The sequence below is a fragment of the Xenopus laevis genome, chromosome 7L (assembly GCF_017654675.1).
Source record: "Xenopus laevis strain J_2021 chromosome 7L, Xenopus_laevis_v10.1, whole genome shotgun sequence".
In the NCBI taxonomy this organism is placed as follows: Eukaryota; Metazoa; Chordata; class Amphibia; order Anura; family Pipidae; genus Xenopus; species Xenopus laevis.
Genome location: NC_054383.1, coordinates 68,850,583 through 68,875,910, shown reverse-complemented (window position 1 = coordinate 68,875,910; position 25,328 = coordinate 68,850,583). Strand labels below are relative to the sequence as shown.

The window sequence follows — 25,328 nt, the reverse complement described above, 5'->3', positions numbered from 1 at the left end:
TTGAACTCAATAACTTCGGAATTCGAATAAAAAAAGACGAACCAAAACGTATTTAAAAAGTTAAAGTTTTTTTCCGTGGGTGAATAGGCCATGTTCGAATTTGAATCGTTTTAATCAAAGTAACATCGTATTGGATCAAATTTAATTCAACGTTTTTTAACAAAAAAACTTACATTTTTCAAAGTCCACCAATTGACTCCAAATAGGTTCTAGGAATTGAATTTGCAGAACTTACTATGCATTAGAGATCTAGAGTGTTTAGTGCTACCAATTGCTGTATCCAGTGCTACCAATTATGTTCTTATCTGGTCATGATTATGCTAAGAAAGTCTTGAGTGCTGAGGTATTACTGAGAAATTCTTGAGAAATGTGGACACTATTTAAATAAATCTTCTGCATGTTGAAGGATCACTTTTGCTCAAAAGAGCAATTGAAACTGAAGGGTTTCTCTCCACCTCATGGTTAAAATTGCTTAAATTCCTCTACACAGCTGATATGCTGTGTCCTTAGGACAAGAACCCAAGAGGTGTCAGAGTAGCATAAGAGAAAGATGGATAAATATATAGGAATTGTAATAATCAGTTTGCCTATATTAATAATACATAAGTGGTACCCCCACCAAAAGAAAAGATGGAGATATGGGATAAATTCACTACCATGCCTTTAAAATTGGTTGAAATTCAGATGCAGAAAGGGTCAACCTGTTGGCATATATGTATGTGTGTAGCAAAGGCTGTAATTGTAAGAAAATGCCCAAATTTCTCTACATCATTTTTATTGTATTATATAAAACGCAGTCTGATTTTGGCAGTAGTCAAAATAAATCACATGCGATAGATATTTATTGAAAAGGACTTTATTTGACAAAATTATTATGTTGAAATTATCTTGAGTCAAAATCTGCAAGGAGTTTTTTTTCTGGTATTTCATATGAGCTATGGGGCAATGCAATTCTTTTCAAATTGTTTTTGAATTTTTTAAAAATAGGCATTATTTATTATTATTTTACATAACATTTACAGAACTCTTCATCCTGATTTGTTCAACAAATAGGAGATAGTATATATAATACTTTATAAAAATTTCCGGGCAATATTTTACAACAACGTACATTCAATCAGCCATGAAATGAGTCTACATCACCAAGTAATTCCGAAAGCTCTTCAAGAACTTTAATAATACATGTTCTTGTCCCACCAACCTGCAAAGAAATGGAAATATATTTAAAACTAAAAAATCCAATTCATTGTTGTAGACATTTATTTCAGTTTTATATAGAGTATCCAAGCACCATATGATCTAGCTTGTTACTACATAATTTGAAGTAATGTTCACCATTAAGGATGTCTGGGGTATAGGCTGTTTTTCAGCTAGTCTCAGTCAATTTATAATTGTGTTACTTTTTAAACTGAGGGCATAAACCTGTAGCAATAGTAAGAGTTGTTTGATTATTCCAACATATTGTTAGGGGATGCACTCTGAAAGCAGGAAGTTTCTCCAGTAAGAGCTTTGCTTACTCTCTACACAGCCTGCACAGCCAGCTCCTAGTTATGGCCTTGTCCTCCTGTTCATGCAATCATTGGATGCATTAAACATATATCTTCTAGCTCCAGATATCTAACTGTAAAAATTGCATGGCAATTTCATTGTATTACATGACAGTTTTGATGACATAGCAAATGAGTGTCAGGGGGGCTTTTAATCTCCTTTCATTTCAGTGTGGCAAGAAATACAGTTGCGTGTTTAAGTAATTTTTGCAGCACGTTACTATTTGAAAAGCTAAATATTATACATTCCTAAAATATCTTCAGTAAGTTAATAAAAGCATTTTACTATTGCCCTTTTGTAGTGTAAAACAGTAGCAAAATGTTTGCGTAGTAGCAAAAAATGTTTTATATACTTACTGCCAGGATATTGTCTGATGAATAGCTTGCGAATTTCATCATACACAAAGATAAACATGACAAAACCAATTGAAACAAACCAGTACTGAATCCTAGAAGACCAAAGAAATGCAATATGAGATGCAGACATATAGGAACACATTCAACTGTGCACTTTATATTATGATTATGCAATTAGCATTAACTTAAATTGTACTAATTTCACAGAATTCCATACATTAATTGTAAATTAAGTTGGGTTTGAAATTGATGGTTATTTTCAACACATTCAAACTTCAAATTGCATATATTTAGGGGGTTATTTATCAAAATCCAAATTTTACTGATTTTTTAAATGCCCAAACTAGAAGCCACAATTTGCCCTTATTTATCAATAAAGAAAACTCCAAAAAATCGGATTGGGAAAAATCATGTTTTCAGATTTTCACACGAATACCCCAAAACTCTAAACATTTTGTGAAGGTGACGGGACTTTTACATAAATTCTGCAGGTTTTAGATGGAGTATTTTCAGAAATGGACTTGGAACAGCTTCAGAGAATAATAAATCGTCAAAAACTTGCATTTTTTTTACCACAACTTTTTCTGGTTTTCGGCGTCAAAACAGACTCTGTGAAAAAATAGCTCCTTAATAAGTAACCCAATGCTTCTGTTTATTCTGCGTCAGCTAAACTTTCTTATCTCTTTCAACCTCACTGTTACAGTAGGCAATAGTGATGGGCGAATTTGCGTTGTTTCGCTTGGCCAAAAAATTTGCGAAATTCGTTAAACGGCGTAAAATTTGTGAAATGGCGCCGGCGTCTCATTTTTGATGCCGGTGTCCGTTTTTGACTAATGGATTAGTCCACACAAGTATACAAAATAAACATTGTTTTCACTAATAAATTTAAATGATTACACATTCCAAAACACACAGTGCTGTATTGAAAAAAACACTTCTGTGGAAAGCATACATGGCAAAGTTAAATTGAGATACAGTATGAAAATAATAGCAGGAAGAGGACTGGAATTGTGCAATTGTGGAAAAGCCAGTACAGGTGTAGGATCTTTAGTCTGGAATGCTAGGGACCTTGGGACTTTCTACATAAGGGATTTTTCTGTAACTGGATCACCATACCTTAAGTCTGCTAAAAATCATTTGAATATTAAATAGACAAATACACATTTCATGCAAGTTAGAAACCTTAAAATACAAGGCAGTATTTTATAATGGCAGAGAAAAATAAATGCTTTTAATTAATTATATTGATGTGCTTAAGTTAAAAGTTCAGTGTAAAAATAAAAACTGGATATATAGTTAGCCTGTGCAAAATAAAAAAAAAATTCTAATATAGTTAGTTAGCCAAAAATTTAATCTATAAAGGTTGGAGTGACCTGATTCAAACTTCAAATTGCATATATTTAGGGGGTTATTTATCAAAATCCAAGTTTTTCAGATTTTTTAAATGCCCAAACTAGAAGCCACAATTTGCCTTTATTTATCAATAAAGAAAACTCCAAAAAATCGGATTGGGAAAAATCATGTTTTCAGATTTTCACACGAATACCCCAAAACTCTAAACATTTTGTGAAGGTGACGGGACTTTTACATAAATTCTGCAGGTTTTTGATGGAATAATAGAATAGCCAGAACCCAACTTCCTGCATTGTGGCTTTGAGTTAGTCAACGACTTGGAGGCCCACATGGAACATAAATGTTCAGTGAGTTTGCATTTGACCCTTGGCATGCAGATCTGATTAAAAAACAAACAATTATATCCCATGTGCCCCCCCTCAAGTCACTGATTGGTTACTGCCTGTTAACCAATCAGTGGAAACTAAGAGAGCTGCAAAGCAGGAAGTAGTGTTATGGCTATTACGTTAGACATCCAGTCACTCCAGACTTCAGAGACATTTTTGGCCAACTAACTATATTGACTACATTTTTTATTTTGTACAGCCTATTTAGCCAGTTTTTATTTTTATACAGAACAATTCATTTAAAATGGACTAGGATTACAGGTTTCCAGATAAATAATCCTATACCTGTACTAGCTTGAAATTCTGAGTTAAATTGGAAATATGTAAAAGTGGAATATGTGTTATATACTCACCTTAGTGGGGTGAATTTTAGTGCATAAGGCATATCGGGACAATAAGAAAAAAATGCAGCAATGACAACCTGGGAAGCTAACCCAAACAGGAGAAACTTGTTCCTATAAAGATACACAAAGAAACAGTCAATAGGTGCATAGATGTAGCAAAACAAAATAGCCTACAGTACCAAGATGGCAGTTACAAATAGCAGTTTTGTGCAAAAATACATTGTTAAAGCAATACAGTTATCTGAATATATGGGTTGTGCATTTGCACATGCAAAGAGCAACTTAGTGTTTTACTGATCTATGGTTTAATAAAAATAATATATATTTATATTAGTGGTTATATAAAGGACCCATCCTGCCATACATCATACAAGTCATTAAAGGTAGGTTTGCTAGCTTTTAGGCAACCACAAAACAAATAAGACGTGGCACTTCAAACAAAAATTTTATTTATTTATTTATTTAGTATGGAGAATTGCCTTAAAAATACAATCTATATGTTTGCTTTAATTTAACCTATCAGTATTGGTTATTCTTTAGTGGCTGTTGCTGCTGATGTTTTAGTAAGTGAGATACAGTGAAATAGACAGATATAGACACGAAAATGGGTGTATATTTTATCTGTAATTAAGAACATAGTTCTGTGTCTCGCAAAATATCATAATTAAGATAATACAATAAAAGAAACATCAGAAAACATGTATTGGCACTGAATTTCTTAATACAAACTTACTTGAAAATTCCTTGCTGGAGCAGAGAATTCCTTCTTGTTTTCCTGATAAGCAAGTCAGCCAGTTGCTCAGTAACAATGCTGACAAAAAAGGCAGTGTATCCAGTCCATTCCAAAAACTGGCGTTGGTGAAAAGTCTGCAAAATTGATACATCACATGTTAGTCATACAGTAAAGCTGTTGCTCTTGAAATATCCTGCAATATTGTGTATTTTGTATATACAAATGTAGACCAATACGGCACAATTAGCATACATTCACACCATGTAACTAATGACTACTTAAGTCCGTTATACGCAGGGTTGCTGTGTGCTTGGGAATATAGACCTAGCTTTTGAGCCTTAGGAATAATAAAGAGGCAAGATGTGCAAAGGAAAGTTTCCAGGGAAAACTTGGATGCTGCATCCCAGTCCCCCCAAAAGATACGTTTGCATAGCTTATTTACAGAGGTCATTGATATTAAATAATATTGTCTACAATATATTAATATATATATGAGTCTACAAAAAATTAATACATTTATTATATGAACAGAAAAACTGTATAGCCTTTGAATACCAAGCACTATTAGAACACTCCAAATTATAATTTCCATTTACTTCTACAAGCAATAAAAAGTCTAAATGTGGCCTTGTTCTTACCCATTGTTGTCCATAGCTGTCTTCTAGTTCCTGGTCATATATGTTTTCCCAAGGAACACGTAATCCAAGTAGGGTATAAGGCAGAAATCCTTGCTCAGCCATCACCGTAAAGTAATTTAGAAAAGCCCCAAATGACTGAATTATACCTTCAAAAAAGACCACAAAATATTCAACATTCTTCTGTCGAATTTTTTGTATGAAGTGTTACTATAACATAATGATTTTGAATAGATTTGATCTAAAATAGCAGAGGAGATGAGATGATTATGCTATCAACATTGCCGCAATTTCTACACCTTGATAAGAACTTGGACAATACATAAAGTTTAATATGTAGCAAAAGAAAATACACACCAATTTGAAGGTAAGCATATAATGCTAGCTGCTGATTAACCAATCTGTCAATGTTCTTCCTGCGAGGTTTTCGGTTCATTATATCCCGTTCAGCTTTTTCATAGGCAAAAGAAACAGAAGGAATCTGCAAGAAAAAATACAATAAATTTGTCTTCCACAAAAATTTAAACATAGTTGCACATAATAATCACAACTGGAGAGTGTTTTAACCTGATAAACTCCCAGTAAAGTAATTGAGAATTTAATTTTGTAAAAAAAAAATTTTGTTTTCCTACTTAACTTAATATTTTTAAATATTTCATCTGAAAAAAGCAAAACATATATATCTTGATGGAAATTAATTGAGCAACATGCTACTTTTTCATTAAAAATTATATTTTTACATTTGAATTATTTTATTTATGAATTGGCTCAACACTGTACATGTGATTTACACATGTGATTTACACATTTGATTTATGGTTTGATGATTACATAATTTATTAATAATATCTTCCCATCCAGTATTATGCATGATGTTAAACTTGAGTCAGTTTTGGATATTGCAGAAAGTTATCCAAAAATTGCTTTTACTTACAATATCTGTGCCCAAGTCAATGAAGAGGATGGTAATAGTGCCAATCGGCAAAGGAATACTGGCAATGATGTAGATCAAAAAAGGACACAGTTCAGCAATGTTCTTGGTTAAGGTGTATCCAATTGATTTTTTGATGTTGTCAAAAATAAGGCGTCCTAGAAAATGGAAGAACCATTAAGAAAGTGATAGTACCTTATGCTCAACTTTATGCTAAAAATGCTTCCTTTTCCCCCAATCATTTTACGAAACTGAATAACCTTATGTGTTGGCTTATCAGTTTTGTCTGGAACATACATAGTATATTTACAACCAAATAAAATAATGTGAAAGCCAAGTTTCAGGTTTTCTACATACTTTAGGGGGGTTATTTACTAAACTCCGAATGCAAAAATCACAAAAAGATTTTATTTTTTATTTTTTTTTACAAAATCTGACTTTTAAAAAATCATGACTTTTTCAGAATTTATTAAACCCTGAGGATGGAAAAGTCAGAATCTGAAAAGCTGGCATCTCAGACCTGTCTAGGGTGCATATAAGTCAATGGGAGAAGTCCCAATGATTTTTTGATGTGCACTGGGTTTTTGTACAATTTTCATGAAATCGCGAAATTCGTGAAAATCAGAAAAAAATCCCCAAAAAATTTGAAAATCTGATTTTTTCCCACAATGGAAATTTTTGGAAAAATGTAATAATAAATAAGCGTAAAAAACCTGAGCGGATTTGATTGGAGTTTGTAGCAGAAAATATTGAGATAAATTCGGACTTTGATAAATAACCCCCTATATGTATGTGTACTATTGATACAACTATTATAAGATGTTTAAAGTTATATCTTTATTAAAGCCTTTATGACTGTTTAAAAGGTCTAGCTATAGTAACTGTTTTGCCCTTGTAGCAGTTTGCAAGTAAATGTTTAAGAATTTTTGTGGCACCCCCCCCCCCAAAAAACAGGGAAAAGGTAGGGAAAAGGCAACAAAATGTCACTGATTTGGTGAGTGTTGTTTTTTAAAAAATCATATAATTAAATATTATTTCGACTGTTGTTACCTTCTTCAACTCCGGTAACAATAGAGGCAAAATTATCATCTAGTAAAATCATATCTGCTGCATTTTTAGCTGCATCAGATCCTGCTATCCCCATAGCAATTCCAATATCTGCTTTTTTCAGAGCAGGTGAGTCATTAACACCATCACCAGTCACAGCTACAACAGCATTCTGAAAAATAAATGATAAATCTGCTAAATAAATGCAATTTTAATCATTTTCATATACACATAGGGGCAGATTTACACAGTTAATTAACCCTCGTTATTTGACTGCCGAATGTAAATCCTTCGACTTCGAATATAGAAGTCGAAGGATTTACCGCAAATAGTATGATCAAACGATCAAACTAAAAATCTTTCGATCGTACGATTAAATCCTTTGAATCGTTCGATACAAAGGATTTTAATCCATCGATCGAATGATTTTTCTTCGACCTAAAAATTGTTACAAATCGTAGGCGGACCTTCCCCATAGGCTAACATGGCACTTTGGTAGGTTTTAGGCGGCGAACTAGGGGGTCGAAGTTTTTTTTAAAGAGACAGTACTTCGGTTATCGAATGGTCGAATAGTGGAACGATTTTTAGTTCGAAACGTTCGAATCGAAGTCGAAGGTCGAAGTAGCCAATTTGATGGTCGAAGTAGCCAAAAAAATTTGAAATTTGAAGTTTTTTTTCTTCCAATCCTTCACTCAAGCTAAGTATATATATATATATATATATATATATATATGTTATATAACACGCCATGAATATCCTGTAAATTATATCTTGATAAATGGTGCTTAGTGATGCCATCAGTTATAAACGGAGCTTAGTGATGTCATTTCTTTTTAACTTGTGTATTATAACAATTAAAAAATACCCCCAGTTGCAAAATATGAGGATATTAGAAGTCACATCGGAGTTCCATGACCTGTATAAAAGCACTCAGCCTTCGGCCTGGTGTATTTATATGGTTATGGAACTCCTCAGTAACGTATAATATCCTTATATTTTCCAATAAGGATTGCATATATACATACAAACATATATATAAAAGAGTGTACGCATGCTTAATACCACTGAGAATTTAAAACAATTCATTCTGAACCATTTATTATTGATGACTTGATGTTTCATATTGTTAAATCAGAAACGTTCAGTATTTACTAATGTTTGATAGGGTTAGGTAGAACACCTTTGGTAGAACATCTTTGCACATGCAGGGGCTCATTTATTAACGCAGCGCAGCGCTAAAAAGAGCGCAGTGGCCAGACATTTGCCCAGCGCATGCGAGTATTTAATAATGTAGCGCACGATACCTTAACAGTGCGATTTGTGCGCTAATGTAGACACAAGACAGGTGCGACGTGTGAAACTGCGTATCAGCTGTCGCAGTGCTTATAATAAATTGTGCGCACAGGAAGATACCGCAAAGGTAAGGATTAGTTGTGCTCATGTATGAATGCGCTGCTTTAATTAGTTGCGTCACATATTGCGCATATTGCGTTCACTTAGACGCATCTGCATTTGTTTCTGTGCTAATATTTGTTTGGTTGCAAAGGTGTTTAGCCTACCTGATACCCTTAAAGGAACCTTGGTCAATATAAACATGTTGGGTGGAAGGCGTGGTTAATATGCACTTTACAAGGGTTGTTCATCTTGAATATACTAGCGCAGCTGGGCAGGAATGCGCATTTTGAAGAGCGTTACTATTACGCCACGAAGAGGCAGGCGTAAAAATTGTGGTGCTGTTGCCCGGGTGCAGTTTTGCACATATACAGACGCAAATCTGCGACGGCCGCAGTGCAAGCGCATTGTAGCCACGCCCACAGCCACGCCCCTAACAACCACGGCATCGTTTGCGACATAAATGCCCAATCTTTTGCGCAATGCGCATAAACAAAACCATCGCAAAAGCTCTGTGTTATGCGCAATATCACGCAAATATATTAGCGATCACGCTTGTGATGGCGCAGACAACCTTTTGCGTCCACTTATGCGCTGCGCTGCGCTGCGCTGCGCTGCTTTAATAAATGAGCCCCGCAATGTTCTAATTTAATCTTTTTAGGGTAATTTCAAAGGAAGATACAATTCTGATGAATAGAATAAATATAACTTTACTTTGGTAAATGTGTCAATTCAGTTTACACTTTCCTGACTGTCAGGTACATTTTTGATATGAAAGCATTAATAACAGTTGAAAAAAAAAAATTGCGCAATTCACCGCCAGCGAAAAAATTCGCGAAACGCCGCAAAAATTCGCTGGCGAAAAATTCACCGGCATCAAAATATTTTTTAAAAAACGGACGCTGGCGTCAAAAAACGTTTCGCCAATTTTTCGCCATTTCGCAAATTTCGTGGGAAATTTCGTGAATTTTTCCACGAAGCAAAACGGCGCAAATTTGCCCATCACTATTAAAGATCACAGTTAGAAACTACTTTGCACAAATTCTATAGACATCAGCAGATACTGATATTGCACTTAATTTATGCAAATGAACAAGATTTGTAAATCATAGTCTAGGTCTGCAGATGTCAGGTTGAGGGATCAGGCACCACATAACAAAAGATACTACTTTTGTATGTAATGTATGCATTCGACTTTGGAATGAAACTTTGCTCACCTGCTTCTGACAACCTTCAACTATAATTAGTTTTTGTTGAGGGGATGTTCGGGCAAAGACAATCTCTGAATGATGGTATAATATGTCATGCAGATCTTCAGAAGACATGTCTTTTAGTTCTCCTCCATTCACCACTGCTGCTTTGGCCTCACTATGTAAATTCAATGAAAATTATTCTACATATTCTACATTGCACGAAAATAATGTACATGGATGAAATATATAATAATGTAATCTTACAATAAAGCTTAGCCTGTAGCTTTTGATTCAAAATCCAATGAGAGCTTACACCAAGAACATGACAAGTAATGGAAAACAGTAAACGTGCATAGAGATTTGTGATTGTAATAAAAATTAATGGTATAACAGTAGGCTCTGAACACATGTGTGGGGCAACCAATTCCTTTACCAGGATCTTATCTTTATAAAGAAAATTGGAACAATTAGGATATTTATCAATACAGGTATTGGATCCATAATCCGGAAACCCAACATACAGAAAGCTCCAAATTACGGAATGGCTGTCTGCCATAGATTCCATTATAATGAAATAATCCGAATTCGTAAAAATGATTTCCTTTTTCTCTGTAATGATAAAACAGTACCTTGTACTTGATCCAAACTAAGATATAATTAATCATTATTGGAAGCAAAACCAGCTTTTTAGGTTTATTTGATTTTCTAGTAAACTTAAGGTATGAAGATCCAAATTACGGAAAGATCCGTTATCTGGAAAACCCAGGGACCCGTTCATTCTGGATAATATGTCCCATACCTGTATTTGAAATTAAACCTCATGTTTTTGTAGAATTGTATTTATCACAATTGAATAAATGTGACTAAAAATGCCATAGGAATGAATAGAAAATGTTTTTTTCTGTGGTGAGCGGTGAGCTCTGATCTCACATTTTGATAAATCTATCCATCAGTGTTGTAGAAACCATACACAGAAACAGTAGATTTTATCCTGTTTATTTATTTATTACTATGTTGCTACTTTACCTGTATCAACAAAGCATTTGACACAAGGGGGCACATTTACTATGGGTTGAAGTAAAATCCTTTGACTTCGAATATCGAAGTCAAAGGATTTACCGCATTTCGTGCGATCGAACAATCGAAGGAAAAATCGTTCGATCGATTCAAAGGATTTTAATCCATCGAACTAACGATTTTCCTTCGATCACTAATTAGCTAAAAAGCCTATGGGGACCTTCCCCATAGGCTAACATTGAGGTTCGGTAGGTTTTAGGTGGCGAAGTAGGAGGTCGAAGTTTTTTTTAAAGAGACAGTACTTCAACTATTGAATGGTCAAATAGTCAAAAATTTTTAGTTTGAATCGTTCGAAGGTTGAAGTAGCCAATTCGATGGTCGAAGTAGCCAAAAAAATACTTCGACATTCGAAGTATTTTTTATTCTAATCCTTCACTCGAGCTTAGTAAATGTGCCCCAAGATGTCCATTTTTTTTGCTAACGGGAGGCCGGGAGACAGGGCCGGAACTTGGGGTTGGCAGAAGAGGCACCTGCTTAGGCGGCTCAACAACAAAGGGGTGCCAGGCACATACCTCTAAAACCATCTTCTGCCTACCTCTAGCCCTGTTCAAAGTTTTTAAGACAAGTCAAAATTTGACAGTGAACCAATTGTAAGGTAAAATGTAAAGTTCAGCAAAACTATGTGCTATAAATGTTATGCTATATTATAAAACGAGAAAAAAGGGCAAAGTTCTAGTTATTCTCACCGTTTGTTAACTTGCTCTACAGGAATGTTAAGACGCTTAGCAATATCTTCTACAGTTTCACTCCCAGCTGAAATGATACCAACACTTTTGGCAATAGCTTTTGCTGTGATAGGGTGGTCACCGGTAACCATTATAACCTGTAGCAGAAGGAAAAAAATACTGTAAAAACAGAAAAGGAAATATCCCCTTTAAGCTGAATGGATCATATATACTATAAACATGGGTATGGTAAAGCCAAATAACTAAAAATAACATATGAAAGCTGAAGTTAATTGTATAACATTGATAATAGTCACTTAAAAATCAGCATAAGATTTGTCAATGAATACCTAGCCAGTCCAGATGAAGCGAATGTAACAAAAGTCCAATATGTTTAAAAGCAAATAAATACGTTTTAGCATTAAAGTTTTTTTAGCATCAAGGGGCAGATTTATCAAGGGGTGAATTTCGAAGTGTAAAATACTTCGAAATTCGACCATCGAATTAAAAAACTTAGAATTCGAAGTTTTTTCAGCAAATTTGGCAATCCTGCGATTGCATAAAATCATTTGATCGAACAATTAAATAATTCGAACGATTTTAGCGTACTATCTAATGATTTTTATTTGGTGTGTGTAAAGGTTTAATTTGGCGAAGTATTGAAGTCGAAGTTTTTTTAAAGAGACAGTACTTCGATTATCGAATGGTCGAATATTTAAACGATTTTTGCTTCGAATCAAAGTCGAAGTAAATTCGAAGTCATAGTATCCTATTCGATGGTCGAAGTATCCAAAAACTTACTTCAAATTTTTTTACTTAGAAAATTCCCTCAAATTCACTTCGACCTTAGTAAATTTGCCCCCAAATGTCTATGGTTTACTGGGGTAATAAAACGCAAAAAAACGTACTATGTTTGCCAAGGCTTAGTAACCTTTAATTACATGACCCTGTTATTGTTTGCTATGGGTTATTAGGCATACTCTGCACCTTTTATTCTTATTTATAGCTTATGTGGGTAAAATATGTGCATCTATATCAACCACTTTTTTACTAGTCAGCTGTTTAAAGGCAAACATCAAAATGTCTACTGCACCTAGGCAAAACTTGTGCCTTAGGGGAAATGTTTTAACATAAGTGGTGTTATTTTGGTGATATATCTGTATTGGTTTCCTTGTTGGAATAACCTTGGTCAAGTTATATTATTTTTTTCTAAATCTTTGCACCTTTATTCCTGCACTTCGACACTTTGAAACAGCATCAGGCACAGTTGAACGTGGTGGATCAATCATGGACATAAGTCCAACAAAGCAAAGGTTTGATGTGGGAAAGTTCATTGACTCTGTGTCAAATGGATATGAGTCTGGATATTCATCTTCTGGGAGGTACAGGTGACAAAAACCTGGAAGAACAGGTCAATATACACATAAATGAGAATATAAATAAGATTTTTAATCTCGTTTTTAAATACATTTAGAATATAAAAAACAAATTGTTGAATTAGGGAGCTCACAAAATGGTTGTAAGCGCATTGGTCAACAATCACAGAATGCCTTCTGTTATTTCAAGTATATACACCTTTGTTACTTAAAAATGCATTGTAATAATTACCAAATATTGTGTGTTAAATGCTTCACATTTTTGTCTGTTTCTTATTAAGATTTTTTTTTGGGAGTATCCAAAAACATATTTCTCACCAAGAACTCTTTCTCCAAGTCCACCAAGTTCCATGTAAGCTGTTTGAAATGATTCCTTCATATTCTCATCTAAAGGTTGTTCTTTACCCCCAATCATAATAGTGGAGCATTGGTCTAGTATTCTCTCTGGAGCACCTTTCATTACCAATAAGAACCGTTTATCCTGGGGATCATCCGTCTTGTGTATGGATAACTGCAGTTGGGAGTTGATATTTATTTATTTGTTAAGTTTTAACAACAGAGGAAAAACAAAAATACGCCTCTGAAAATTATATGAAAACATCCTTTTATCTTTACCTGGAATTTATTTGTTGAGTTAAAAGGAATTTCAGTCACTTTTTTGTTACGATTTCTGACTTCCATGATGTTTCCTGTGATGACTTCAGAAAATTTTAATAGTGCAGTTTCTGATGCATCTCCCACAACAACTTTCTAAACAAGGAAAAGCAAAAACATACAATTGTTATTCCACTGTCATTATTAAAGTAATTATAACATCTTTGGCGAATGTTTTGTATGTATACCTTCATAATTGGAACATCGCCCTGCCCAGCTTTAAATTCAGCCCGATTACACAGAGATACAATTTTAATTAATGCAGTCCATGTTTCAGATGTTTGTTCAAAAGAATGATCTGCAAGGGGGATGAGATTTCAAATTTAACTGATATTTAAAACACAGACCCATTGAAATGTACATACAATTAATAAAGCAGTATGGACACAAATATATGCCAGCTGCCTTACAAACTTGGAAAAACCTTTTAATTTTTATTTAATGCCAGTTGGCTCATTTTATTATTGGACAGAAAAAACACCCTAATGCTCTTGTTGAATAACTCATGTCTGATTTTCTTACGCTAAATAAACTGATTCCATGTATGCTAAATAAACGTTCCATGTAACGTAAATATTTAAGTATTAAAGGAGGATGTAACTAATCATTACACAATATTATGCATTACTAAAGGATTTTCTATCAAACACTGGTTTAGATATGTTTAGACAAATTTTCAAAAAATGTTTAGTTATATATGAGGCAATTTAAGCAACCAGGTATTGACATTTGTAATGTTACTTGCTTTTGCATAATACAACTTTCCAATATTATAATTACATACAGGAGCAAACAACATTACATACGTCTAAATATACAGGCAATGCAGAGGCAAAGTCATTAGAAATACATAATAAAAAAATATATCAAATCATTTGTGTTTGGCTCAAGAAAAGACTTTAGAATAGCCTTATGCCCTGCTCCCAAAAATAATTTAGGGCACCAATCATTTTCTTTTACACAAAAAGTTATTCTTAAATACCAGTCACAACAAAGGAAAAACTGTTGTGTAATCCTTAATCAAATGCACTATTAATGCCTGCATTAAGGAATGTATGTAAAATGCAACATAATGGTGGTATACATACATGTTTGTTCTTCACTTGTGTCAGCTGAATGGATGTGGTTGTCAAACCAGAGGTGTGCTACGGTCATTCTGTTTTGTGTAAGGGTTCCAGTTTTGTCAGAGCAAATAACAGATGTAGAGCCGAGTGTCTCAACAGCTTCCAGATTCTTCACAAGACAATTTTTCTTTGCCATTCTTTTTGCTGTGAGAGAAAGTGTAACCTGTCGAACAAAACAGCAGCAGTTAAATTAACAGGTAAAAACAAAACCTTAAATAAAATGATAATCCCTAATTTGGTGTAATTGCCTGTTTTGGTCAATAATGGTTTACCAATAAATATCTTTTTAAAAAAACATAATAATTTTTGTGGTGCCAATCTACATTATTAGTATAACCTTAAATATTTTTGAAGCAGGGGTATTGCAAAACTAGTAATACACACACACACAAAAAAAAATATATATATATATATATATATATATATATCCATAGCAAAAAACCGCACTGCCAGGTCTTTGTCCAAGTGAAAAAAGATTTATTAGATATACGACGTTTCGGCCCTGTTACTCGAGCCTTCTTCAGGTGGGTTCCCTGAAGAAGGCTCGAGTAACAGGGCCGAAACGTCGTATATCTAATAAATCTTTTTTTCACTTGGACAAAGACCTGGCAGTGCGGTTTTTTGCTATGGATATCTATTATTTTTAACCTGCACCCAGGCAGTTGCAATTTGCATTAAGAGTGCTCCAGTTTACTTCAAGTATATATATATATATATATCCAATGTTAACAGTGATTCTTGCTGAAGGCCTTGTGCCTTTTTGTGCATGATGAAATTTAAGATACTTTAGAATACTTTAGAATAATATAAGTACTTACAGTCACAGTAGCCAGTAATCCTTCAGGCACATTAGCCACTATAATCCCAATGAGAAAGATGATAGAGTTGAGAGCTGAGTAACCCATGCTCATGGCAATAATGAAAAACAAGATACCAATAGACACAGCCACCCCAGCTACAATATGCACAAAGTGCTCAATTTCCACTGCAATGGGTGTCTTCTCATTTCCAACTCCAGAAGCCAATGATGCAATCCGACCTATGATTGTATGATCACCGGTATTGATTACAAAACCTCTGGCTGTACCTAAAATTTGGAATGGAAAACAAAGTATTTTATCATTATCATTTTACAGAACTACTTAGTAAATAACTACACATCAGTTCTTTCTGGACAATTCCTTGTGTTGGATGGGGGTGTGGTGCTGCCCGAAGCTGAGCCTAGCCAGAGGCTGATGAGCTGAAATACCTTAAGGGTCAGCAGGGCTCAGTGAGAAGTCAAGAATGTCCCAGAGTGTGGAAACCACCCTGAATGGTGAGAGCCCCACAGAGGGGAAAAGTCTTGAATGAATGTTGCTGAAATGCTTTTAAACTGTGTCCATGTAACCTTTATGTTGGAAAGAGTTCAGCCAAAATAAACCTACGTTGTGCCTGAAGACTAGAAGACCTTATCTTTATGCTCCAGATACTACACTAACCTGAATACCATCGTTAATTCCCTCAAAAACTGTGTGTACAGGCAGACATATATCTTTGTGGTAAATACATAGTTCTGAATGGGATTTTGTATGTAATTTTTATCTTGTGCCATTTACTCTTTCAGGCAAAGTTTGAATTATTTATATTGTTTTACCTTCAAGACAGGTGGTAGAGTAGAATGCAATATTTTTTGTTTCAAGGGGATTTTCATGAGTGTATTCACTTGAGCGTGTTTGTGGCTCTGATTCTCCAGTCAGAGAAGAATTGTCTACCTAACCAGAGAAAAGGAAGATAGAGAGAGAAAGTGAGAGAAAAAAACTGTAGTTTCTATAAAGGTTTTTTAAATAAAAATATAATTTTTCAGAATCTAAACCAAGAGCAATAACTAAAGACACTTAACAGTCTTGGAGCGTAGAAGGCAATATAAATGATAACTTAGGAATCATATCCTTGAATGTAAAATTAATTTCCCCCCCCCCCAAAAAAAAAACATTCACGTAAAATGCTAAATTTGCAGATTGTAAAAGTTTCAAATTGTCTTATAATTTTAGTTTCTAATAAAAACTGTTTTAAGACATTGTTGATTTGATACAATTGATTCTTAGTAACTCCTGGTAGGTTTTTTAATGTTTTTATCTTTAAAGTATGCATGCAGCATTTTGCCAATTCCTGTTTCATACGTGCCAGCTTGTATAACATTTTGTAGGGGAGCATGCATTTAAAGTTGCACAGTTTGGTCCCATTCTGGGAACCCATAGCAATCATAGCATCATTCGTCTGATTCTTTCTTCAGAAGACATTTATAAAGAAAAGAAATACATTTACCTTACAACCTTGGGCAAAGGTCAGTCTGAGATCAGCTGGGATTCGATCTCCACCCTTAATGTCTACAAGATCTCCTACTACTAAATCTGTGGCTGGGATCTCAAGTTTCTCTCCATCTCGGGTAACAATAGCTTGCTAGAGCAAAATAAATGTTCCAGGCAAAATGTAAATATAAATAAACCATAGTTTCATCTCATATATTTACTACAAAATAAGTGAATTTTGATCAAATAGTTAAATCAATCTGCTCGGTATATACAGTATTATTGTAACATCTCTTTATAGGGCCAGTAATACTATATAATTCACAAAAGCCATGAATATCTTGTAAATTATATCCTTATAAACGGAGAGTTCTGATGTCATTAGTTATAAATGGTGAGTTCTGATGTCATTTCTGTCACATGACTCACTGAAACGTGTGTATTATAATAAATAAAGTACCCCCAGTTGTAAAATATGAGGATATTAGAAGTTACCTCGGAGTTCCATGACCTGTATAAAAACACTCGGCCTTTGGCCCGTGGTTTTATATGGTCATGAAACTCCTCTGTAACTTATAATATCCTTATATTTTACAAGAGGGGGTACTTTATTCACTATATATTGAATAATTGTATTTACTTACTAAATGCTGTTGGTCACAAGAAACTTACATAGAAAAAAAAACATAAACTTCTATCATAATGAAATAGCGTTTAGGAGCATTCTGGAATATATACTGATATAAACAATGTCTTTTCTCACCTGTGGAATCATTTTATTGAAACTGGCCATGATATTAGTACTTTTAGCCTCCTGGAAATAGGCAAAGCAGCCAGTGAGGATGACAACTGCTGCAAGGACAATACCTAGATACAGCTATGCCATAAATGAAAAAATATTAATGTTAGCAGAGCAAACAACTACAAAAATTATGTGAATTTAAAATAATCTTTGTTTCAACCCTTTCGGTGTTACTTTCAGTCAGAACATGTGTGAGCAGCCAGTTTTGTGCCAAAACATTTGAGATGAGGTAATTGTTGGCACATCTGATTTCTTTAACACCTTATTTAGAAATATAGAAACAGACAAACAAGGATATTAAATGATGTATTGAATTTACTAAAAGTGGAGGCGGTAAAATGGTAATCTGTACCACTATGTAGTATGCTTTGTTTATGAACCATATTCATAAGCTTAACTCCTGCCTATATAATGGCTTTGGTGTGTTTGCGAAATCTTTTGTAATATGATAACATTTACACTTTATAACAGTCCTTATTGAGTAAAAGAATCAGTGCAGTTTTCCCTGGCTACAGCAATAGTTGGCAATGATTGTTGAAATACAGCAAACTATGGAAGTTACTACACTTACATAATTTAATTGAAATGGCATACTCTTTAAATATGAGTGAGCAATTTGTGATTAAGAGGTAATATCTTGGTAAGTTCTCAGTAAAATAAGGGTTTAATGTAATAAATTAGAAAAGTGTTCTTCAATCGTATACTGCTTTCATATAGAAAACATTGCATTGCACATGTCATAACACAATAAATACATGAGCACAGAGCTATGCCTCAGGCTGTATTTCATTTGTGTAAAACTTACATTATCTCTAGAGGTTGTATTGTCTTGGGAATACTGAATCCCATAAGCAATCCAGCAGAGTATCGCGCCAGCCCACAAAAGCAGGGAGAAACCTCCTATCATCTGCCTTATGAATTTGACAATTTCAGGAGTACCCTTTGGGGGCGTAAGTGCGTTGGGACCATCACGAGCCAGAACCTCTGCCGCTCTTGCACTGGTGAGACCCTAGAACCATAGAAACAATAAATATTTTATAAGACTTTAGATCCTCTTAAAGGGTGATACATTTAGGGCACTGGTTATCAAGTTCTAATCACTCTATCCTTTGATTCCAATGGCTCTGGGCTTAAGGCTTATTAAATTCATTAAATAAATTCAGTCATTGGAATGTACTGATTGTAATTGACTGAACCAATGATAGTGAATTAATCTAATGTGAATTTATTTATTTTTTTAAATAAAAAACTACAACCAAACTCCTATACCCAATTTTACTTTATTTATTGATTTATTTAAAAAAAAAAAAGCTCGATTTAATAGTTTCGGGTAAAAAAACAATAAAATTGTGCGAAAATCCAATAAAGAATAAACTAATTTTCCTTACTTTAAGAAGATTTGTTTCATATTTTGCTTCCAGTTCTTCAGCACTGAGTTTATGATCTTCCTAATTAAAGAGATTATTTAAATTAAGACCACATGAAAAAAAATTTAAAATTGATGTTAATATTTAACATAATTACATTGTTGTCATCCTCAGAACATGTGGAACATACTTTAAGCTGTGACTTTCTTTTGAGGATGTTGAAGCCAGACTGCTGGCTATACATATCCTTGTAATCCTATCTCCAAATACTGCCATGGCTGCACTGCTGAACTTTTTTGTACAGAAAAAGTACCATTCACAGTACAGGTTGATCCTTGGCATGACAGAAATAGAATAAGTTAAAAAAATGTAATTACCCCTTTAAAAATAAAAAAAGAACCACTTTCAGTGTTATGCCATTCTATTGACAGCATGTCTAATATGCTATGAATCAGTCTTTATGCTTAAGTGTTCTTTAAATACACTAGTCCCAGTCTACAGTAAAAAAATACACACTTAGAAGTTACTTGATAGTAATTGAAAGGAAATGCCAGAAATTTCTTAAAATTACATTTTATCTAAGGTAAAGTAAAAGTAAAAAAGCAACGTATGTTCCACCAAGTAAAGGAGGCAGAAGGGCTGTGTCACACTTGGAATCCCCTCAACTAACAATTTCAGGGTGAAAATATGCATTTTAATATTTTGCAATGTGTAGGCAAAGATGGCTTGCCTGTCAGTGTATGCACAAGACAGGGATTGGATCATTAGTGTGACACTGCCAGGTACTACACAATATTTATTTCCAATGTGTATTGCTAGCAGCACGGAGATATTTGCTTCTATTTGAATAAGAGAAACAAAACATCTAATCAATTTTTCTCACTCAAATATGCTTTAAAGTTTGTTTGTGAGCTAAACATGGTACATGAAATGATCTGGTAACTGAATTTTCATACAATTTTCTATGTGGCTTTTTTAACTTTTATGATGGGCTTTGTTAACGTAATTATTTTTTCATTATTGAGCCACGTGTGCTTTGAAGTCATTGTTGACATAGAAAGAGCTTCTATGCCTTAGTTATTCCATAAAATTATTTTAAAAGGTTCTGAAAACACCAACTATTAACTAAATGGGTAGATATACAACTAGGGGCGCATTTAAGTTTTTTTAAAGAGGCAGTACTTCCACTATTGAATGGTCGAATAGTCAAATGATTTTTAGTTTGAATCGTTCGAATCGAAGGTCGTAGTAGCCTATTCGATGGTCGAAGTACCCAAAAAAATACTTCGAAATTCAAAGTTTTTTTACTTCAAATCCTTCACTCGAGCTTAGTAAATGTGCCCCTTATGTTATATATGGCTCTGATCTGACTCATAGAATATCCAGATGCAAGGACCATTTTATAAACTGCAAATGTTTGAAGGATGTTGCGGGGCCTAAAACCAAGACCCCACCCCAAAAAAATAATACTGCATCTGTTTTAGATTGAACATTTTTTTTATTTATTTTAGGCCAACCATAATTATTTTGTCATAAACAAAACTTTTAACTTATTATAATACCCTGGATATTTTATTAAATTCTTCTTCAGTTATTTCCATTGAATATCAGGATTTTGATTGCCTATTCTTTTTAATTATGAAGAATCTGTGGTTTTGTTATTAAGTGAATTAAACAGGCTAAACAGGGAAATGTATGCTACTCCATGTTTGGTCCCTGTGTGGCATGTAATAGATTACAAGCATGTGACCTTTTATCCAGAATGCTCAGGACCTGGGGTTTTCCAGATGAAGAATCTTTTCGTAATTTGGATCACCATACCTTAAGTCTATTAAAAACTTGTTAACAGTAATAAAACCCAAAAGGATTGTTTTACCTCAAGTAAATATTGATTATATTATAGTTGGGAACATATACTGACTTTCATTACAGATAAAAACAAGGAAAACATTTAGAAAAATGTAATTAAAAATGAAGTCTATGGAAGATGGCCTTCCCGTAATTCATGTAAGAACCAAACATGGAGCAGTTTTACTAACTTTATGTTCAGCATAAGCTCTATTTATTGCTTTCAGGGTATACTGCAACTATAATTATTTATTGCTTTAAACATTACTCACCAGCTCAAGTTCTTGCTTAAGCTCATCGACTTTCTTGCCTTTTTTCTTGGTCTTCTTAGTTTTTTTATTATGAAGATCCTTGTACTTCTCTTCTTCATTTTCTGTGTTTGGATTTTCTACATCATTTGTTCCACTGATCTCCACAGAGTAAATATCAGGTTTGGCCTTAACAAATAGTGGTTACAAAAAATTAGGGACATATACCTGTAGAACATTGCCCCACTATGTCTAGAACGTTCACTTTTATTGCTATGCACATTATATATATAGTATTTCTGATGGTACCCGCACTCTTACTCCTTGATCCACTTGTGGGTGCTTGGTCAAATGTCACATGTTATTTTCAAAACATTCATTGGAAGATCTGTACAAGATAAGATATATATATATATTTTTTTTTCTATTTATTTATTTTTTCAAAATGGACCAGCACGCCAAGTATTTCCAACTGAATAGTTTATTGTTAGATCACTCGTGTATACACAAGTGATGTAACAATAAACTATTCAATTGGAACTACTTGGAGTGCTGGTCCATTTTGAAAAAAATAAATAAATAGAAAAAAAATATATATATATATATATCTTATCTTGTACAGATCTTCCAATGAATGTAGGTTTTCTATGCATTCATAACAAAACAAAGTCACCAAAACTGTCTGCTTAAACTGATAAAAACTGGCAAGATGTTTAGTTTTTTTTTGCAGTTGTTGGCTGAAAAAATGGCTTGATATACTGTATGTTGCTGCTGTTTTTCTAAATAATTCTTCTTTTTATTTGCTGAAAATGGTGAAAATGTGATGATGGATTGCTGTGCAATTGAGAAGAACTTAATTTATAATTTAGTAAAAACATTCAAGTTTAACTTCCAGCTACATGTTTCACAATGTTGCACTGCATGTAGTCCACCCCATATGAAAATATACAAACAGAGTTACAAACTTGTGTGATAGAAACTGTAATTATTTAATACAAAATATGAATCTTTTAACATTATAAGAAAACAACAAATTAGTTACTTTTCAAATGTTTACATTCAATCATTAATATGGCAGCTCTGACAATTTTGTGATACAGAAAAATTCAGTCACAAGAAATTATACCTTAATCACAAAAGTATATGATTTTAGTTTAAAATAAATTATAATGTCTTACCTCAGAACCCATTTTATCTTTTATTCTCAATAAGCACTGGTATCTGCCGCCTTGCTCTAACAAAAGTTTGTGAGGATCAAACAGAGAGTCAAAAACCAAACCAGAAGAATAATGTCTACACCAGATTTTTCAAATGCAAGAGCTTGTAGAGGTTATGGCTGTCCCAACAAGGAGCCAATGTTAGCTGCAGTCCTCCCCGCACCTTGACATCTTCAGCCAGGACAGGAAAGCTTTCCAAAATCCTGTGCAGAATGCTTCATGTGCTGACTTTTTATATTCCTTAACAACTCCTCCCATGTCAAGTACCAATCCTCCCCTTGTAAGCCAGCCCAGTGGAAAAGTACCACAACAGAATTCCTTCACTAAGTGAAATTTCTTCTTAACCTTGCATTATATTTGTCACATTTGTTTTCACTTGTCACATACCAAGTACTGACATCGTTTACATCTCTAAAGTATACCTAAACATATATCTAATTTGGTTATAAACACACCAAAAACTTTTTATTCAGTGTGCAGTTCACCCATATTTCCAGTTAGCCCACAGTAATTAACACAATTATTATCTAGTCTCTCACAGAACTAGAGCAAACTAGTGGAAAATAATTGCACCAGAGGTAAGACATTTTACCGTAACAGCTTTCTTTGAAATTAGAATCTTTTAGTGCTTCTTGTTGACTTGTTTTTGCAAGTGTTTTTCTTATGAAATTGTTTTAGAACAGTCATTTCTATAAACTCATTTTATAATTTATGAGTCCGAATTTTAACCAAAAAAAGTCTGACCAAACTAGAATCCATGATTGGACCTTATTTATTAATAAAAAATCATGGTTTAATCAGATCAGGGACAAACATGAAAAAATTGAGCGAAAATCCGAATTGTACAATTTTTTTTTGTTTTTCCCGAATAGCTTGATTTTCCAGATTTTTGCCCTGAAAAATCCAAAATAGTCAGACTTTTGAGCTAATTCTAGTGCAGACCCAGAAACTTCCAAACAGGAAACTCTTCCATTGACTTATATACAACCTCGGTAGGGCTATGCCGGATTTTTGGATTAGGACATTTTCCATCCTCTGAGTATAAAAAATCTCGAAAAATTCAAGGTTTTTTCCCCACTAAAAATTCGGATTTTTTAGGAAACATACTGGCCAGCCACATGAGTGTGTATATATATATATATATATATATATATATATATATATATGTAGCACGATGGATCAGCACACACTGTTTTGAATGTGAAGTAATAGTGTTTATTTCAAGCAAATCCCATTTTTATCCGACGTTTCGGTCCCACCTTTTTCAAGGATAATGCGGTGTAACAAACAATGGCTTAAATACCCACCCCCTGAGTGAATTATGGCGCCAACATGACGTCATACAGTGAATACAATGTGTAATTTGAGTCCATAAAGTCTTGTGTCCATTTCAGTTCATTTGGAGAACATGGTGTAATAATTTTGGTTCACCACTGGGTGTCAGTGTTCGCACTGCCCTATCAAGCCAAAGAAATGCTGATAGCAATAGTGTCCATAAAAACGATACATAGTAACAAAAAGATTCATAGTAACAAAAAAACTTCCTAATGTATACAAGCAATTAAAGAAAAGCAACTGTTACTTACAGAGTAGGAAGTGTTCAATTCAGACCCAGAGATATATTATATGTCTGTGAATTGGAGAAACAGGAAGGCCATGAAAACATGTATAACCCGAAGTAGCAAAATAGCAAAGGAAGCAATGGTTACTTATGTCAGAAAACACTTCAATTGGAGTTGTCCGTTCAGAGCTTTGGGTGTCACACAGTCTAATTTGTATATCCAAAATGCCTCCCTTTTCAGTAGTAGTTTCTCAAGATCCCCTCCTCTGGGGGCTTGAGTATCCGATCGATAGGCATACACTTGAACTGGGATGGATCATGTCCTGCTTCCCGCCAGTGCTTAGCCACTGGTTGCTGGGCAATATCCTGTTTGCCAGGGTCTACCTTACGATTGGTATCCAATGCTGCCCTGATACTCGCTCTGTGCATGTTGATCCTATCCTTTAATGGCCTAATGGTCTTACCACAGTAGATTAGACCACATGGGCATTTGATGATGTAAACTACCATAGGGGAGGTGCAAGTTAACCTGTGTTTGATAAGATATTTTTTGCCAGTCCTCGGATGTCGAAATTCTGACCCTAATATCAATGTGCCACATACCACACATCCTGTGCATTTGTACACACCTGGACGGGTACTTAAAAAATATTGGGCTTGGGGCTGGGTATATTTGCTCACCGGGTCTGATGGACTAAGATACTCTTTAAGGTTGGTGTTCCTAGAGTAACTGAATCTAGGTTTATGGGGGACTTTATTGCCTATGCTTTCATCATTGGACACTATCTCCCAATGTTTGAGTATGGATTTCCTTATGTCACTACTATAGGGGTTGTATGTGCTAACATAGTACATATTGTTACTGTTTTCGGACTGAACCCGATTAGTTTTATGGTTTAATAGATCCTCCTGATTCATGGCCAGTACTGTGTTGATAGTTTCCCTGATTAGTTTGTTCGGATATCCTCTATCCAGAAACTTTTGCCCCATTTTCTCCAGATCCGCCTCTTTCTGTTTGGGGTCACTGTCTATACGTACTACTCTCATCATCTGGGACTTGGGAAGTGATTCGATAAGGTGCCTAGGATGGTGGCTTGTATAGTGTCGTGTATACAATTTCTGATTGAATTTATACAGTTGAACATCAAGAAAATTAATCTCATGTGAACTGTAATTCAAAGTA

General features: G+C 34.2%; 1 protein-coding gene across 1 annotated transcript; it reads right to left on the bottom strand.

The window, feature by feature from the left end:
• Positions 1-840: 840 nt before the first annotated feature.
• atp12a.L (ATPase, H+/K+ transporting, nongastric, alpha polypeptide L homeolog) lies at positions 841-22,780 on the bottom strand (the record flags this gene model as incomplete). Its single annotated transcript, NM_001086127.1, is given in 23 exon segments — positions 841-1,201; positions 1,905-1,996; positions 3,997-4,098; positions 4,721-4,854; positions 5,359-5,504; positions 5,713-5,836; positions 6,290-6,444; positions 7,337-7,505; positions 9,943-10,093; positions 11,682-11,818; positions 12,884-13,059; positions 13,355-13,547; positions 13,652-13,786; positions 13,879-13,988; positions 14,779-14,977; positions 15,633-15,901; positions 16,448-16,565; positions 17,119-17,253; positions 17,866-17,979; positions 18,710-18,913; positions 19,293-19,352; positions 21,392-21,556; positions 22,546-22,780. Coding segments are annotated over 23 exon segments (3,129 nt in total). The 3' UTR covers positions 841-1,172.
• Between the last annotated feature and the right edge of the window lie 2,548 nt (positions 22,781-25,328).